Consider the following 16,508-nt stretch of genomic DNA (forward strand, 5'->3'; position numbering starts at 1 on the left):
ATCTATCATGTTGCTTTTGCAAATATTGAACTACCCTTGCAATCCAGGAGTAAATTAATTTGATCATGGTGAATGATTTTTTTTAATGTACGATTTTTTTTGCTATTATTTTAATGAGCATTTTATTTAAAGATTTTATTTATTTATTTGACAAACAGAGATCACAAGTAGGCAGAGAGGCAGGCAGAGAGAGAGGGAGGAAGCAGGCTCCCCACTGAGCAGAGAGCCTGATGCGGGGCTTGATCCCAGGATCCTGGGATCATGACCCGAGCCCAAGGCCTCTGCCTTTAACCCACTGAATCACCCAGGCGCCCCTTTAATGAGCATTTGTGTATCTGTGTTCATCAGGGATATTGGCCCTAGGTTCTCTTTTTTAGTGATGTTTTTTGGGGTTGTGGTATCAGGGTAACACTGGTCTCATAGAATGAATTTGGAAAACTCCCTTCCTTTTCTGTGTTTTAGAATAACTTGAAAAGAATAGATAGTAACTTTTCTTTAAAGGTTTGGTAGAATTCTCCTGTAAAGCCATCTGGTCCTGAACTTTTTTGTTTTGGGGGAGATTTTTTTTTTTTTTTTTAAAGATTTTATTTATTTATTTGACAGAGAGAAATCACAAGTAGATGGAGAGGCAGGCAGAGAGAGAGAGAGGGAGGGAAGCAGGCTCCCTGCCGAGCAGAGAGCCCGATGCGGGACTCGATCCCAGGACCCTGAGATCATGACCTGAGCCGAAGGCAGCGGCTCAACCCACTGAGCCACCCAGGCGCCCATTTTTTGGGGGAGATTTTTGATAACTGATTCAATTTCTTTGCTGGTTACCAGTCTGATCAAGTTTTCTATTTCTTACTATTTCAGTTTTGGTAGTTTGATATGTTTTTAAGAATTTATCCATTTCTTCTCACTTGTCTAATTTGTTGGCATATAGTTTTTCATAATCTTATAATTGTATTTCAGTGTTGATGTTTATTGTTTCTCTTCTCTCATTTGTAATTTTATTCATTTTTATTCTTTTTTCTTTTTGATAAATCTGGCTAGAGGTTTATCTATTTTATTTTTTTTGAAGAGTCAGCTTTTTTTTGTTTTGATATATATATATATATATATATATATATATATATTTTAGTTTCTATATTATTTATTTTTGCTCTAGTCTTTATTATTTCCTTCTTTCTGCTGGTTTTAGGCTTTGTTGTTCTTTTTCTAGCTCCTTTACGTGTAAGGCTAGTTGTGTGATTTATTACTTCTTGAGGTAGACCGGTATTGCTATATACCTCCCTTTTAGTACCACTTTTGCCATATCCCAAAGGTTTTGGACTACTGTATTTTCATTTTTATATGTTTCCATGTATTTTTTATTTCTTCTTTGATTTCCTGGTTGACCCATTCCTTATTTAGTAGCATGTTGTTTAACCTTTATGTATTTGTGGTCTTTCCAGAGACTTTTTTTGAAGGGTAAACTTGTAAATGTAAAAGAAGGTGGGTACAGGTACCTGGAAAGGACTTTCCTAGCAGGCTGTATGAACTACAGAGCAATGGGAACACTATGTTACATAATTTAAATTCTATCTACTAATTACTAGTTAAGAACTAAAGTTATTTTCCTAACTGGGAATTAAGCAAAGGAATCTTGAAAGTGCTATAAAAGAGTCAGAAACCTAAAATTTATGTTAACAGTATGATTCCTAGCGTCTTTACCAACTTCCCAAAGATTTGAATAGTTTTTCTAGGTGGTGGTTTATAATGGTTCTTCCTTCAAAATTTGGATTCCAAAAGCATTCCAATGTAACAAGAATTAATTGTCCCATGTGAATATCAGTCTAAACTAAAGAAATGTCCCTATAAACTTCAAAAATTTGATTGTTGGTGTTTAAATATACTTTTGCTCTATAGTTTATATTAGTAATCAAAGTTGAACATACTTGTTAAAGTGTTCTTTATAAAAGTCAAGATGGCACATTCTGAGGAAATACTTTTTTAAGTCATAATGTCTGCATTATAGAAAAAAACAAATTATTAAAATATAATCTCTGTTTCTTTGGCATATTGTATAACTTTCTCATTTTCACACCTATTTTAGAACATTTTTTTTAATTGCAAAACTAATCTTTATGTTCAAAATGGGAAAATGAAGGCACCCACAAAGCGGAATCAGCTATGAGCCAAATATCCATAAAGACTTAGCTTTTAGTTGTTAGTTATTATTCTCTGATAGACCAAACTTTTTTTTAAAAGTTTAAAATAATGGGGGTGCCTGGATGGCTCAGCCAGTGGGCATCCGACTCTTGATCTCAGCTTAGGTCTGATCTGAGGATCATGAGTTCAAGCCCTGCAGTGGGCTCCACACTGGGTATGAAGCCTACTTAAAATCTAGTTTAAAAAAAAAAAGTTGTTTTCTGTTGTTGTTGTTTTTGTTTTGGGTTTTTTGTTTTTTGTTTTTTTGTTTTTTTAGTTTAAACTCAAGAGTATGGGCAAAAGGAAGGTCATACATTATTAATGTCAGAATACATAGGTTTCTTATGGTATTACAAAGCAGGCATCAGAAAGGATGGAATCAGGAACCAGGAGGTGTTAGGAATCAAGAAGGCTGCCACTCATTCATTGTATGTGTATCCTTCTCTTACTGCTTGGTCTCTCATTTCTGTTTCAGCAGATCAGTTTTCCAGTATACGTGCTAGTAGATGACTGCCTGAACTTCATTCAGTAGACCAGGATCTCCTAACCTCAGTTTTTAATTTCAGTGGGAGATAATCCAGTGGCACTCACTGTGTTCAGGGTCTGCCTCTAATACAGTCAGAGGGAGCTCTGGGGCAGGGCCTTATGATGCAAACAAGGCTGCTATGTCTCCCCCAGGGGGTGTGGAAAGAGCAGTGCTCAGACAATGGTGAAAGAGTAAGGTTGGCAAATGCCTCAGAAAGTGTCTACTCCTTCTGTTTTATGGCTTGTAAATAGAGTTGACATATTAAACTCCTCGTTTTTATCAAGTATCAACAATTTTTCCATATTGTCTCCAGAAGCCTGGTCTTCCTGGCTCACCATCTGGATAGTATTTCACATGGATATAATTTACCACCAAAAACTCCAATGATATGGACAATGGTTATCTGTTTTTCTAAGACTAAATTTTCCCAGTCTTTTCTTTCTTTTATTAAAAGTGTTTTAGATTTTTATTCAAATTTGTTGATCCTCTTCTTTGACTTCTAGACTTAAATTGAGATTTGGTAAATATTTATTTTCTCCTAGATTGTCTATAATCATATTCATTCATTAAGCAAATGCTGAGCCTCTACTGTGTGCCAAGAACCACTGTAGGTTCTGGGGATCCAACAGTGAACAAAACCAGACAGCCCCCACACTCTCAGAGCTTATGTCCTAGTGGGAGGAGATAGACCAAATGTAAATACACAAAAATGTCAGGCAGCGAGGTGCAGAAAAATAAAACAGGTTGAAAGGGATAGAGGGTGATGACATGGGGGGTGGGGCTGTTAGTTTGGAAAGCCTGTAAGGGAAGGCCTCTGTGAGCAGCACAGAGCTGAGTTAAGGAGTGAGGCCTGAGGATATCTGGCAGAAGAGCATTGAAAACGACAGGCAAGCAGGTGTAAAAGCTCTGGGATGGGGGAGCACTTGGCATATTTAAAAAAGAAAGCTGTCAGGTTGCCCAGGGGAGGGAAAGTTGGGGGAGAGAGGTAAAGTCAGGAAAATAGCCAGAGGCCCAGCCCTGTTTACAGGGTTTTGAGTTAAGCAATGCTATGTGGAAGAGTATGTTAGGATGTGAGACTCTCAAATTGCTAATCACTAATCTTTATATCCTTCATTGAGCAATCTTTCCTTTTCCGTTGTTCATGCCTTTCTCCTACCTTTTAAGATTTTATGCTCTTTTCTCTTCTCTTTCATTGCTTCATCTGTCTCTTCTTTTGCAAGTATCTCATTTTTAATGATTGTTTTTGTAATGTGTAAAGATCTGATAAGGTTTCTCTTACCCTTCTTTTTTTGAAGATTGTCTTTGACATTCTTACCTGTTTATTCTCCCAGATGACATTTAAAAATAATTTCTTTTAGGTTCTTAGTAAACATACCACTGATATGTTATTGAAATTACATTCTGTATAAATTCCTTTGAGGAATGTTGACATTTTTATTTAGTGTTCTCATTAAAGGACAAATTTATATCATGTAAAAATTTAAATATTGGATCATTCCTGGTTTTTATTTTGTTGTGTTTGATAAAAGATGTACAATTTTGAATTGATTGGTTATGGTGCTCATTTGGGTAAGGAGTCTTTTTCATTCAGCTCAAAAAGCATTTTATTTAATTCTTACTGTACCAGGCACTTTAGGCATTGAATCTAGAAATGAAGGCTCAGTACTGGAAGTTCAGCTAGTTGGCAGGGGTTCAGAATTTATTTTTGGTGTTAGGGCAGAATTCTGTGAAAGAAATCACATTGTCCTCCTCTTCTTTGCCTAAAGGGATAATTTCTCAAAAGTGCCCTGTAGATAGAATAAAAATAACACTTGGCAGACCTCTTTATTAGACCTCTTCCTATATGCTAGATAGAAAACCTAAAATGGCTATTATAAATTTTTTCCCCACTAAAGAAGTAATATATAATTAGTCCAAGTTTTGCCCATCAGCAGTCCTATTAAATCTACCTTGAAAATCTGAAATCCTTAAACTTCTCTCTGTATTTTCTGCAGTCTCCAGTTTTTTCTATGACTACCTTTGTAGTCCAAACCACTATTATCTTTTTCCTAGACTTTTAATATTGCTTTGTAACTATTTCTCTGCTTTTCTCTTGCCCACATTTACAAGGTATTTTCCACCCCGTAGCCATGGTGATCTTTTAAAAAATGTTTTTATTATAGAATTTATCAAAGCTTAAAAAATAGAATAGGATAATTAATTGATGGACTCTTCTCTCTCCAGGTATTCTCAAAACTGACCACTCTCCTGTTACTATGTTGTGTATAAATGTTTTAGTATAGATAGGGGCGTCTGGCTGGCTCAGTCCGTTGAGCATGTGACTCTTGATCCTCAGGGTTGTGAGTTCAAGCTCTCGTTGGGTGCAAAGATTACTTAAAAATAAAATTTTTAAAAAATGTATTTCAGTATATTTATAAAAGGGCTCCTTTAGAAAATATAACCATGTGATGGTTGCATAGCTCTGAATATACCGAAAACCACTGAATTAACTGTACACTTTAAGTGGGTGAATTATATGGTATGTGAATTATATCTCAACAGAGCTGTTAAAAAGCATTGATACAATAACTTTATCCTGTTAGTAAAAGTTTTACAAAATCATCAAGTAGCCAGAGTTCACATTTCCCCTATTATCCTTCTTCTTCTTTTTTTTTTTTTTAAGATTTTATTTATTATTTATTTGACAGAGGGAGAGAGATCACAAGAAGGCAGAGAGGCAGGCAGAGAGAGAGGGGAAAGCAAGCTCCCCGTGGAGCAGAGAGCCCGATGCAGAGCTCAATCCCAGGACCCTGAGATCATGACCTGAGCTGAAGGCAGAGGCTTTACCCACTGGCCCCTGAGGGCCACCGAGGCGCCCCTCCTATTTCCCTTCTTAATACTACATTTTAACACATTGACAGTTTTAAACAAGTCAGAGCCTGTTACTCTTTTTCCTAAAGCTCTTCAGTGGCTCTTCATCATACTTAAAATAACCTAAACCCCTCTGCTGACTCACAACGGTCTGACCTACAAAGCCTTGACACGATGTGGCTTCTGAGGTCTATCCCTCTTGCCCAGTAAATTGTTTCCAGTGTTCTGTCTGTTGGAATGCCCTTCCCGTATATTTTCTCAAGACCAAATCTTCCTTTCAGTTTAAACACCTTTTCCTCAGAAAGGCCTGCCCTGATCAGTTGCCCAGTCTCCAGTCTAAAGTGGTGTCCTAGTCATTCTCTATCCTATCATTCACTTAGGATTGGCATAGCATAATATATTATCTAACATATAATTTTTTAAAAAGATTTATTTTAGAGAGCTGGATGGGAGGTGGGGAGGGAGAGAGAAAATCTTAGACTCCCCACCGAGCACAGAGTCTGATGCAGGGCTTGATCCCAGGACACTGAGATCATGACTTGGGCCAAAATTAAGAGCTAGATGCTTAAATGATTGAGCCACCCAGGTGCCCTTTTGCCATGTTATTTTTATTAATGTACTATCTTTTTCTCTTTTTCTATGCCTACCCTGCCCCTCTCCATTTTTTTCTGTCCTGTTCACTGCTGAATCCCCAATGCCTAAAATATTAATTGGTGCATAGTAGATCCTTGTTAGGAGAAATTCCTACAAAAGACTGCCTAACACCACAGCCAGAATTTGGTATTTATAAAAAGATTATTTGATCAGCCATCAAAAAGAATGAAATCTTTGCCATTTGCAACATCATGAATGGAACTAGAGTGTATTATACTGAGTGAAATAAGTCAGACAAATATGATATCCTCAGGTGGTATTTAAGAAACAACACAGATGAATATAGGGGAAAGGAAAAGAAGGAAAAATAAAAGCTAAAAACAGGGAGACAAACTGTAAGAGACTCTTAACTATAGAGAACGAACAGGGTTGCCAGAGGGGACGTAGGTGGAGGAGTGGGCTACGTGGGTGATGGGCATTAAGGAGGGCACTTGTGATGAGCCCTGGGTGTTGTATGTAAGTGATGAATCACTAACTTCTACTCCTAAAACCAATACTACATTATATGTTAACTAACTTGAATTTAATTTATTTTAAAAAAAGCTTGTTTGATAGAATATGTTACCTTTCTTAAACCAGTTAGCTACATTAATTTGAAAGTACCATTTTCTACTTCCAGGCTCGGAGATGACTATATTTATTTATTAATTTTTTTAAACTAGCTTGCTTCATACAGTGGCCTGCTCACTTCAAAACTCAAAATAGTAACTTTATAACAAATTCTGTTTTTTTGTTGTTTGGCAAAACATAGAAGGTTGGCATGTATGATATTGCAGAACGTTTTATAATGCCTTACTGGTTTCATTCTCCATTATCACTTTTTGCTTTTGTCCTCAGTTGTGGACCATCATGCTCTTAGCTTGTGAGCTTTCTCTGCTACTTGTTTTCCGGTGAAGCAGCTTAAGAGTGGCTGTGGTAGACCAAATAATGGCCCCCTTAAAGATTAGTTAAGTGATTAGTTGAGATCTTGAGATAGGGAGATAATCCTGAACTATCCAGGAGGGCCCAGTGTACTCACAATTGTCCTTATGAAGTGGAGGGAGCTCAGAACATTGAGAAAACCTAAGGATGTCAGCAGCGGTTGGAGTGATGTACTTTGAAGATGGGGGGACCACATATTAACGAATGTGGAATTTATTAAAGCTTAAAAAATCTAATAGTATAATTAATTGATGGACTCCTCTCTCTCCAGGTATTCTCAAAACTGGCCACTCTCCTGTTACTATGTTATGTATAAATGTTTCAGTAAAGGGACGCCTGGCTGGAATGGCCAAATGACCTCCAGAAACTAGATAGGGGCAAGGAAATAGATTGTCCCCTAGCCTCCAGAAAGGGTGAATCCTGTCTACACCTTGATTTTTGGCCCCAGCAAAACGGATTTTGGACCTCTGAGCTCCCCAACTATGAAAGAATTCATTCTTACTGTTTGAAGTCACTGAGTTTGTGGTACTTTGGTGTAGCAGCCATGGGAAACTAATACAATGATTTTAAAGTAAGAAGACTTGAAGGATCATAGAACCTGTACAGAGTGCTCTGAGGTTACTTTTGCTTGATGGCTTAATGGTTAGCTACCAAAATGAGGGCCAGAAAGAGTTGAAATGGCAGCTTCAGGTGGGTAACTTGGCAGAAGAAGAAAAAGGTGTGGCCATTGGAATAATTAAAGAATTTTATATGCTATAATAGCATGTTTTGTATACAATTAATTTCTTGGTTTCTTTCTTTTCTTGTATTTTATACAGATCAGAAACCCCTTGACCTTGCTCAGGGTGCTGAAATGAAACACATTCTTATCAGTAATAAGGTATGTAGTAATGGACTACTTGCATATGATCCTTTTTAGAAAAGATTTTGAATTCTTGAAATATGTGGATGACATTTTTTAATGAAAATGTATTCTTAATAGGTTGTCTACAAAGTGTTGAAACGATATGAAGGCCCTCTCTGGAAGGTAGGCTGGGATTATTTTTTTATTTATAAAACCAGAAAGAATTCTCAGGGGTCCATTTTTGTAAAATAATAATAATAATAATAATAATAATAATAAAAAATTTAAAGGGTGTCTGGGTGGCTCAGCTAGTTGGGCATATGCCTTCAACTTGGATCATGGTCTCAGGTTCCCGGGATCAAGTCCTGCATCAGGCTCCGTGCTCACTCCATTTCCCTCTGCCTGCTGCTTCCCAGGCTTGTGCTCTTGCGCTCTCAAATAAAATTTTTTTAAAAATTTAAAAATTATTTCTGATACAATCTGTCTTGGATCTGACAACATTGACCATTTTCTGTAGCACTGGGCTTCGTTAGGCTTCCACTTATTGTAGCAATTGCTGTCCTTTGTGTTGATGGTCTGACACTTCTAGGTGATAAGCTTATACAGAACAGAGTGGGAGAACAAATTCTTTTCCTTAATCATGGAATTACAATGTTTTTGTTATAAATATTGAACTAGGGAAGACTTAATAGGAATTTAATACTTGAATTGTCACAGAGCACACATATAAAATCTGGTTCTAAGAATATCTTTGCATTTTGGAATTCAGTTATGTTCTAGAATTAACTATTTTAGAGCATGCATTTTTTTTGCACTTGCAAGTGCTGCCTCTATATATTTATGCTCAAGTATGTCTATATGATATAAAATCAGAATACTCTTTATTCAGCATTTCATCCCAGACTTTGTCTTTGAAGTCCACAACTGAAAATCTTCCTATAAATATTCCTGAACAATATTGTTAGAACCATAAAGAGTGTTCATTGTTGATCTTATTAGTATGGCGTTTCTTCTATTCCTGTCCCTCTGTTGTGTTACGTTTTCATTAATGCACTGACTACCTTAGTTCATATTTGATACTTTTTAAAATTAAATAAAATCTTAAAAAAATTTTTTTTTATTTGTAAGAGCACAAGCAGGGGGAAGTAACAGGCAGAGGGAGGAGCGGCAGGCTCCCCGCTGAGCCAGGAGCCCAGGGCAGGGCTTGATCCCAGGACCCTGAGATCATGATATGAGCCAAAGGCAGGCGCTTAACCAACTGAGCCACCCAGGCACCCCGATCGGTTTTTTTCTTTAATTTTTTTTGAGAGAGAGAGTGTGTGTATGAGTGTGGGGAGGAGCAGAGGGAGGAGGACAAGCAGACTCCCCACTGAGCACAGAGCCTGATGTGGGACTCCATCCCAGGACCCTGACATCATGACCTGAGCCAAATGCAGACTCTTAACCAACTGAGCCACCCAGATGCCCCCATGTTTGATCATTTTTTAAATGTTCATTAGTACTGTCTAGATGAAAGGCTACGATAGAACTGTCATAACTTAATTTTTATCAGTTAGGTATTTGAATCTGGATGAGTCACTTCAGAAAATCATTGCCAATTTTTCCCTTAGAGTTCAAGATTTTTTGGCTGGAGATTATTCTGGGTAGTGTTAGAACATGGAGTCCTTTCGTGGTATAGGAAACAGTAAGTATTATCTTGATACTTATTAAATTTCATTATCTAAATTTTGAGAGATTAAAAGTTTTCACTTAACTCTTTTCCTTTTGTCTTGTTAATTTAAAATTTATTTTGAAGGCCTGATGCAGTCCGTAATATTTATCGCCAGGGATGCAAGCATCTAACTCAAGCAGTATGCACGGTAGGATGACACATGCATCTATTGCTCAAACCATGAAGTCAGTTTTGCAAGCAAATGCCCAAAATTATTTTTATAAGCTGCCTTGTAAAATCTTGGGGGTAGCAGGCACTTGTATTTTTATTTGAGAACAAAAAAATTGTGGAAGTTCTTGTTTTAAAAATATAATCAATTTTTATTTCCACATATTGTGGGATGGGAGATGAGTTACCTGAAAACACAAAGTGCCTTTAACATTTTGTTTTTGTATGTGTATGTATGTATATTCACACATACATGTGTATATAACTATGTGTGTATATCCTACATGTATGTGTGTATTTATATCTGGGTAAATTGGAATAACGGAAGTTTTTCTGGTGTTAAAAATTAAAGCCTGCTTCAGAATTGGGATTCTTGGGTTCTCTGTGTTCACTGTTTATATTTTTATCAACCAGGAGAAAAAAGGTGTTTCTCCTCTGTAGAGATTAGTCTAAGACTGGAGCCTAGACATACTTTCTTATTTCCTACTTCAGATGCTTTAGGGTGGTCAACACATCGTGGGAATCCATCTGCTCTTTAGAGCACAGCACCTGCCTTTCCCAGGGCCAACACCCCCCAGAAGACCAGGTGTTCCCCTTGGGGAGTCACAGACAGGGCCCATTCCCCAGAAGTACAGCCGATTTACACAGCCGGCCCCTTCAGAGTCCTCCCACCCTGTGTTCCTTTCACATTGGGCCAGAGATCCAGGGTCCTCCTCTCATTTTACCTGTGTCCTCTCTTTCAGGGCAATCCTGGCCATTCTTTTCTGTCCCTGCTGTAGACATATCTACTTAATACTAAGCTTTTTCCTCAGCTAGGCCCCTTATCTGGTTCTTGGCTGCCTTAGATCAAAAAACCAAGGAGGTGCTCTGCCCCACGCTTTTAAAATTTCTTGCTCTTTCACTTCTGTGGGATTGGTCAGCCCTTGCTGTATTATGCCTCACCTTGAGTTATAACTTTTGTTTCTCCTGTACATGTGTGCTTAAAGCCGACTTTTATGAGTCATGTATAAACACAAGCTGCTGAGCGTCCCCTGTGTGGCTGCTTTAAAGCACTCTGTCTACTTTGTAGTTTCTTAAAGTAGAAGCTGAGGATATTGATTTGAGGTCTTTTTTTCTGATAGTGTTTCAACTCTGTTTCTTAATTTTTTTCATTGTGCAGTTCAGTGACCTTAAGTACATTTGTATTTTTGCAGCGTCAGCACCATTCATCTCCAGAACTCTGTTTTCCCAAACTAAAACTCAGTACTCTTCAGTCACTTGTTCCGTTTCTTTCTATTCCCAGGCCCTGGCAGCCACCATTCTACTTCCTGTGTCTATGAATTCGACCTTGTTAGGTACTCATATAAGTAAATACAGGCAATATGTGTCCTTCTGTGACTGGCTTATTTTCACTTATAACCTCAAGATTCATTTGTGTTACAGCATGTGTCAGAATTTCTTTCCTTTTTGAAAAAACTTAGTTGTGGTAAAACACATAACATAAAATTCACTATTTTAACCATTTTTAAGGGTACAGTTCAGTAACTACTGTAGTTCAAGCTACTGAACTGAACTGTGTTTACTTTGTTGTGCAACACATCTCTGGAACTTTTTCTTACAAAACTGGAACTCTGTCCATTGAGCAACTAACTGCCTATTTCCCCTATCCCCAGTGCCTTGCAATCATTGTTCTAACTTTTGGTTTCTTTGAGTTTGACTACTTCGATCCTCCTGCTAAGTGGAATCATACAGTTTTATGTCTTTCTATGACTGCCTTACTTCACTTAGTCTGATATCCTCAAGAATCATTTATGCTGTAATATATGACAGGATTTCTTTTTTTTCCCCCAAAGGCTAAATAATATTCCATTCTTTGTATGGGCCACATTTATTTATGCATTCATCTGTCAGTGGGCATTTGAATTGCTTCCACCTCTGGGTGATTGTGAATAATGCTGCGGTGAACGTGGATGTGCAAATAATCTCTTCAAGATCCTGCTTTTGGATCTAGACCTAGAAGTGGAGTTGCTGAATGATATGGTAGTTCTATTTTTAATTTTCTGAGGAATTTCCCTGCTGTTCTCCATAGCAGCTGGCCCATTTTATGTTCACACCGACAGTGTGCAAGGGTTCCAATTTCTTTCTCCACATCCTCATCAGCACTTCGTTCCTTTTTTTTTTTTTTTTTTTTAAATTGAGCATCCTAATGAGTTTGAGGTGGTATCTAATTGTAGTTCGACTTGGGTTTCTGTAATGAATGGATGTTGAGGATCTTCTCATGTGCTTCTTAGGCATCGTATATTGTCTTTGGAGAAATATCTGTTTAAGTCCTTTGCCCATTTTTTTTTTTCCCCAAAGATTTTATTTATTTGACAGAGAGAGATCACAAGTAGACAGAGAGGAAGGCAGAGAAAGAGGAAGGGAAGCAGGCCCCCCGCCAAGCAGAGAGCCCGACGCAGGACTCGATCTCAGGACCCTGAGATCATGACCCCAGCTGAAGGCAGCGGCTTAACCCACTGAGCCACCCAGGCGGGTTTGGTTTTTTTGTTAGTGTTGAGTTGTAGGAGTTCTTTGTATATTCTGGATATAAACCAGTATATGGTTTGCAAATATTTTCTCCCATTCTGTGGGTTGTCTTTACGCTCTGTTTGTTGACAGTGCTCTTTGATACATAGAAGTTTTTAATTTTGATAGTCGAATTTATCTATTTTTTCTTTTGTCACTTGTGTTTTTGTGTCATGTCCAAGAAACCCTTTCCAAGTCCACTGCTTTGAAGCTTTATCCCTATGTTTCCTTTATGAATTTTATAATTTCAGCTCTGACATGGAGGGATAGATTTCTCCTGAGGCCTCTTTCCTTGGATTGCAGATAGCTGCCTTCTTGGCAGCTCTCCCATGGCTTTACTTTGTGTGCAGGCAGGCATCCCTGGTTTCTCTTCCTCTTATGAAGAATACCAGTCTTGCTGAATTAGGGCCCCACTCTTGTGACCTCATTTAATCTTAATTTCCTCTTTAAAGGCCCTATTTACAAATAGTCTCATTGAGGGTTGGGGTTTCCACATATGAATTTGTGGAGGACACAGTTCCGTCCATAATAATCACTATAGTCACTCCAGCTCTCATACAGGTACTGTTTGCATTGTATATCTTTTTCCATCCTTTTGCTTTCAGCCTATTTATGTGTCTCAATCTAAAATAAGTCTCTCTCGCCTTTTAAAAAAAATATATTTATTTGAGAGAGAGAGAGAATGAGAGAGAAAGCATGAGAGGGGGAAGGTCTGAGGGAGAAACAGACCCCCTGCTGAGCAGAGAACCCGATATGGGACTCTATCCCAGGACTCCAGGATCATGGCCTACGCTGAAGGCAGTCACTCAACCAACTGAGCCATGCAGGCATCCTAAAATAAGTCTCTTACTGAGAGCATACACTCGTATCTGGTATTTTTATCCAGTTTGACAATCTCTGCCTTGTGATAGGAATGTTTAATGAGGGATGCCTGGCTGGCTCAGTCAGTAGAGCGTGTGACTTTTGATCGAGGGGTTGTGAGTTTGAGCTCCATGCTGTGTATAGGGATTACTTTAAAAGTAAAATCTTAGAGTGTTTAATGAATTTGTACTTAATGTTGTTATTAATATAGTTGGGTTTCTCTCTGCCATTTTGCTGTTTCTGTATTTGTTTTGTTTGTTTTTCATCTTCTACATAAGATACATACGTCTCATGCAATTTTCTTTTGTTTGTATTTTACTATATTTTAAAATTATTTCTTAATAGGTGCTGTGGGTATTATAATATGCATCTTAATCCATCAAAAACTACTACTTCATTCCATACTTACAGTGCTTTAATATAGTTCCACTTCCTACCCCTTCCTTTGTCTTTATTATTGTTATATATATCATGACTCTACATGTTTAAAAACTCAGTGATACAGGGACGCCTGGGTGGCTCAGTTGGTTGAGCAGCTGCCTTCGGCTCAGGTCATGATCCCAGCGTCCTGGGATCGAGTCCCACATCGGGCTCCTTGCTCCGCAGGGAGCCTGCTTCTCCCTCTGACTCTGCCTTCCACTCTGTCTGCCTGTGCTCACTCTCTCTCTGACAAATGAATAAATAAAATCTTAAAAAAAAAAAAAAAAAAAACTCAGTGATACAGTGTTATATCTTTTGCTTTATACAATTTGTATGTTTCTTTTAAAATATTTTTATTGAGCTTTGCCCAGTGGCAGTATCATAGCCAGTGAGGTTTATCTGTGGCATGGTTGTTGCTAATTAAAATGTTTTTATTGAACTATAATTCACTTCATATACAGTTCACCCACTTGAAATGATTCAATAATTTTTTTGTATGGTCAGACACTTTATTTTTTTTGGTGCATGTATGGGGCCATTTCCTTGCTCTGAGATAGCTCAGTTCTTTCCTTTATCCTCTGTCCTATTATTGTCATATATTTTACACCTCAGTATGTTACAAGCTCATCCATACAATTTTACAGTTGTGTGAATTGCTTTAAATTATTTGAGAAAAGAGAAAGTCTATACTCTATTAGAATTATCTATGCAATTAGCTTCTGTTTCCCCCCCCCCCATGTTTGATGTCACTTTATTTTAGTCTAAAGAACTTTTTTTTACTCTTTTTTTTAAGGTATACGTAATGAATTGTCTGAGTCTTTTTTTAATTTGGGAGTGTATTTTACCTCCATTTTAGAATAATAGTTTTATAAAAGAGAGAAATTTTCTTTCAGCACTTTGAATATGTCATCCCCTTACCTCTGTCCTTCGTTATTTTTAATGCAAAGTCGGCTGTTAATTTTACTATGCTTCCCCTGTGTTTGAGGAGTCCTTTTTCTCATTACTTTCAATATTTTCTGGGTTTTGGCTGTCAGTAGTTTGACTAAGATGTATCTAGGTATAGATCTCTCTGAAGTTATCCTACTTGAGTTTATTGAACTTCTTGAATGTCAAATATTTTCATTGAACTTGGGAAAATTTCAACCATTATTTCTTTAAATATTTTTTCAGCTTTTTTTTTCTCCTTCTGTGACTTTGTCCATTGGTACATGTGATAATGTCTTGCATTTTTCCCCCTTCCACCTCAGATTATCTTTTTTTATTTTTTGAAGACTTTATTTATTTGACAGAGAGAGAAGCAGCAAGAGAGGAAATACAAGCAGTGGGAGAGGAAGAGGGAGCAGAAGGCTTCCTGACCAGCTGAGAGCCCAATATGGGGCTTGATCCCAGGACTCTGGGATTATCACCTAAACGGAAGGCAGAAGCTTAATAGACTGAGCCACCCAGGTGTTCCCCCTCCCCGCTCCCAATCTCAGATTATCTTGAGTGAATTTTTCATTTCAGTTCTTGGAATTTTCAAATTTCCATTTGGTTCTTTTTCATAACTTGCATCTTTTTGTTGATATTTTCTATTTTATGAGTTATTGTCATTATGCTTTCTTTTAATTCTTTATGATTTACCTTAGTTTTTGAACATTTTCGTGAGAGCTTTTTAAATGTCTGGCTCATTTGCCAGTTTGTTGCCTGGCCGAATATTTTTAGACCTCATGTTCTATGATTTTGGCCTCTCCTGATTCTTTGCTACCAAGATTGCTATTGTTTTGAGAAAGCCGTAGAATTGGATTTTTCAGAGCCCTACTCTAAAGTTAGCCCCAGTGTTTAAAGCCTGCCTCATAATGATACAGTTTGCCACAGAGAAAGGAGGAGGGGAAAATGGAGCGGACTGGGGCTTAAACAGCATCCACTGTTCTTACTGAGAGATTCAATAGATTTTTCTTGAATAAATGGCTTTTCAATATGTTGTATGTCTTCCATCAATTTTCAGTGTTGGGGAACGGTTGTTTTGATTGGAATTGCATTAATTATATAGATTTACTTGTGGAGGGTTATAACTTTAACGCCATCAAGACCTCTAAGCTATGAACATTATGTCTCTCCTTTATTGAAATCTTCTTTAATTTCCTTTTATAATGTCATATAATTTTTAGTTAAATTTGTCCTTATGTGTTTATTTTTTGAAGCTAGCATGATGGGCTTGAAATTCTCATTTTCTGTTTTTTGTTGCTATTATATATAAATTTGTTTTGAGTCCTGTGGCCTTACTAAATTCATTTAATAGTTTTGGTAGCTTTTTTGCAGATTCCTCAGCATCTCCTACATGTGCAATCATGTTGTCTGCAAAAAAAAGACAACATAGATATTTTTTTCATAGATGCCCATAATCTGCTTAAGGAAATTATTTTCATTACTTAATTTCCTGAGAGCCCTTATCATGAGAATCTGTTGAATTTTATTAAATACTTTTTGCATATTGAAATGATCATAGGGTTTTACTCATTCTATTAATATGATTAATTACACTGATAGGTCATAGGTTGTTAATAAACTAGTCATAATGCTGGGATAAATTTCAGTTGGTCATAATATATTATTTTATTTTATTTATTTATTTTTTAAAGATTTATTTATTTAGTTAGTTATTTGTCAGAGAGAGAGCGCGCACACAGGCAAAGTGCCAGGCAGAGGCAGAGAGAAGCAGGCTCCCCACTGAGCAAGGAGCCTGATGTGAGACTTGATCCCAGTACCCTGGGATCATGACCTGAGCCGAAGGCAACAGCTTACCCGACTGAGCCACCCAGGTGCCCATGATATATTATTATTTTAGTAAATTGTTAATATTT

At 37.3% G+C, this 16,508-nt stretch overlaps 1 protein-coding gene across 4 annotated transcripts in view; it reads left to right on the plus strand.

Moving 5' to 3' along the window:
- The window catches only part of OSBPL1A (oxysterol binding protein like 1A), a 227,998-nt gene that overhangs the window by 63,501 nt on the left and 147,989 nt on the right, over nt 1-16,508 (plus strand). For 2 of the 4 annotated variants that reach the window (XM_082698700.1, XM_082698701.1), the window contains exons 8-11: nt 7,939-8,000; nt 8,103-8,147; nt 9,575-9,648; nt 9,760-9,823. In XM_082698700.1, the coding sequence (XP_082554826.1) occupies nt 7,939-8,000; nt 8,103-8,147; nt 9,575-9,648; nt 9,760-9,823 (245 nt within the window). Of the gene's footprint in view, nt 1-7,938; nt 8,001-8,102; nt 8,148-9,574; nt 9,649-9,759; nt 9,824-12,854; nt 12,949-16,508 lie in introns of those variants that run through there. The other 2 variants (XM_082698702.1, XM_082698703.1) reach the window with 2 other exon arrangements.

This window comes from Mustela nivalis (genome assembly GCF_964662115.1).
Source record: "Mustela nivalis genome assembly, chromosome: 14".
NCBI lineage: Eukaryota > Metazoa > Chordata > Mammalia > Carnivora > Mustelidae > Mustela > Mustela nivalis.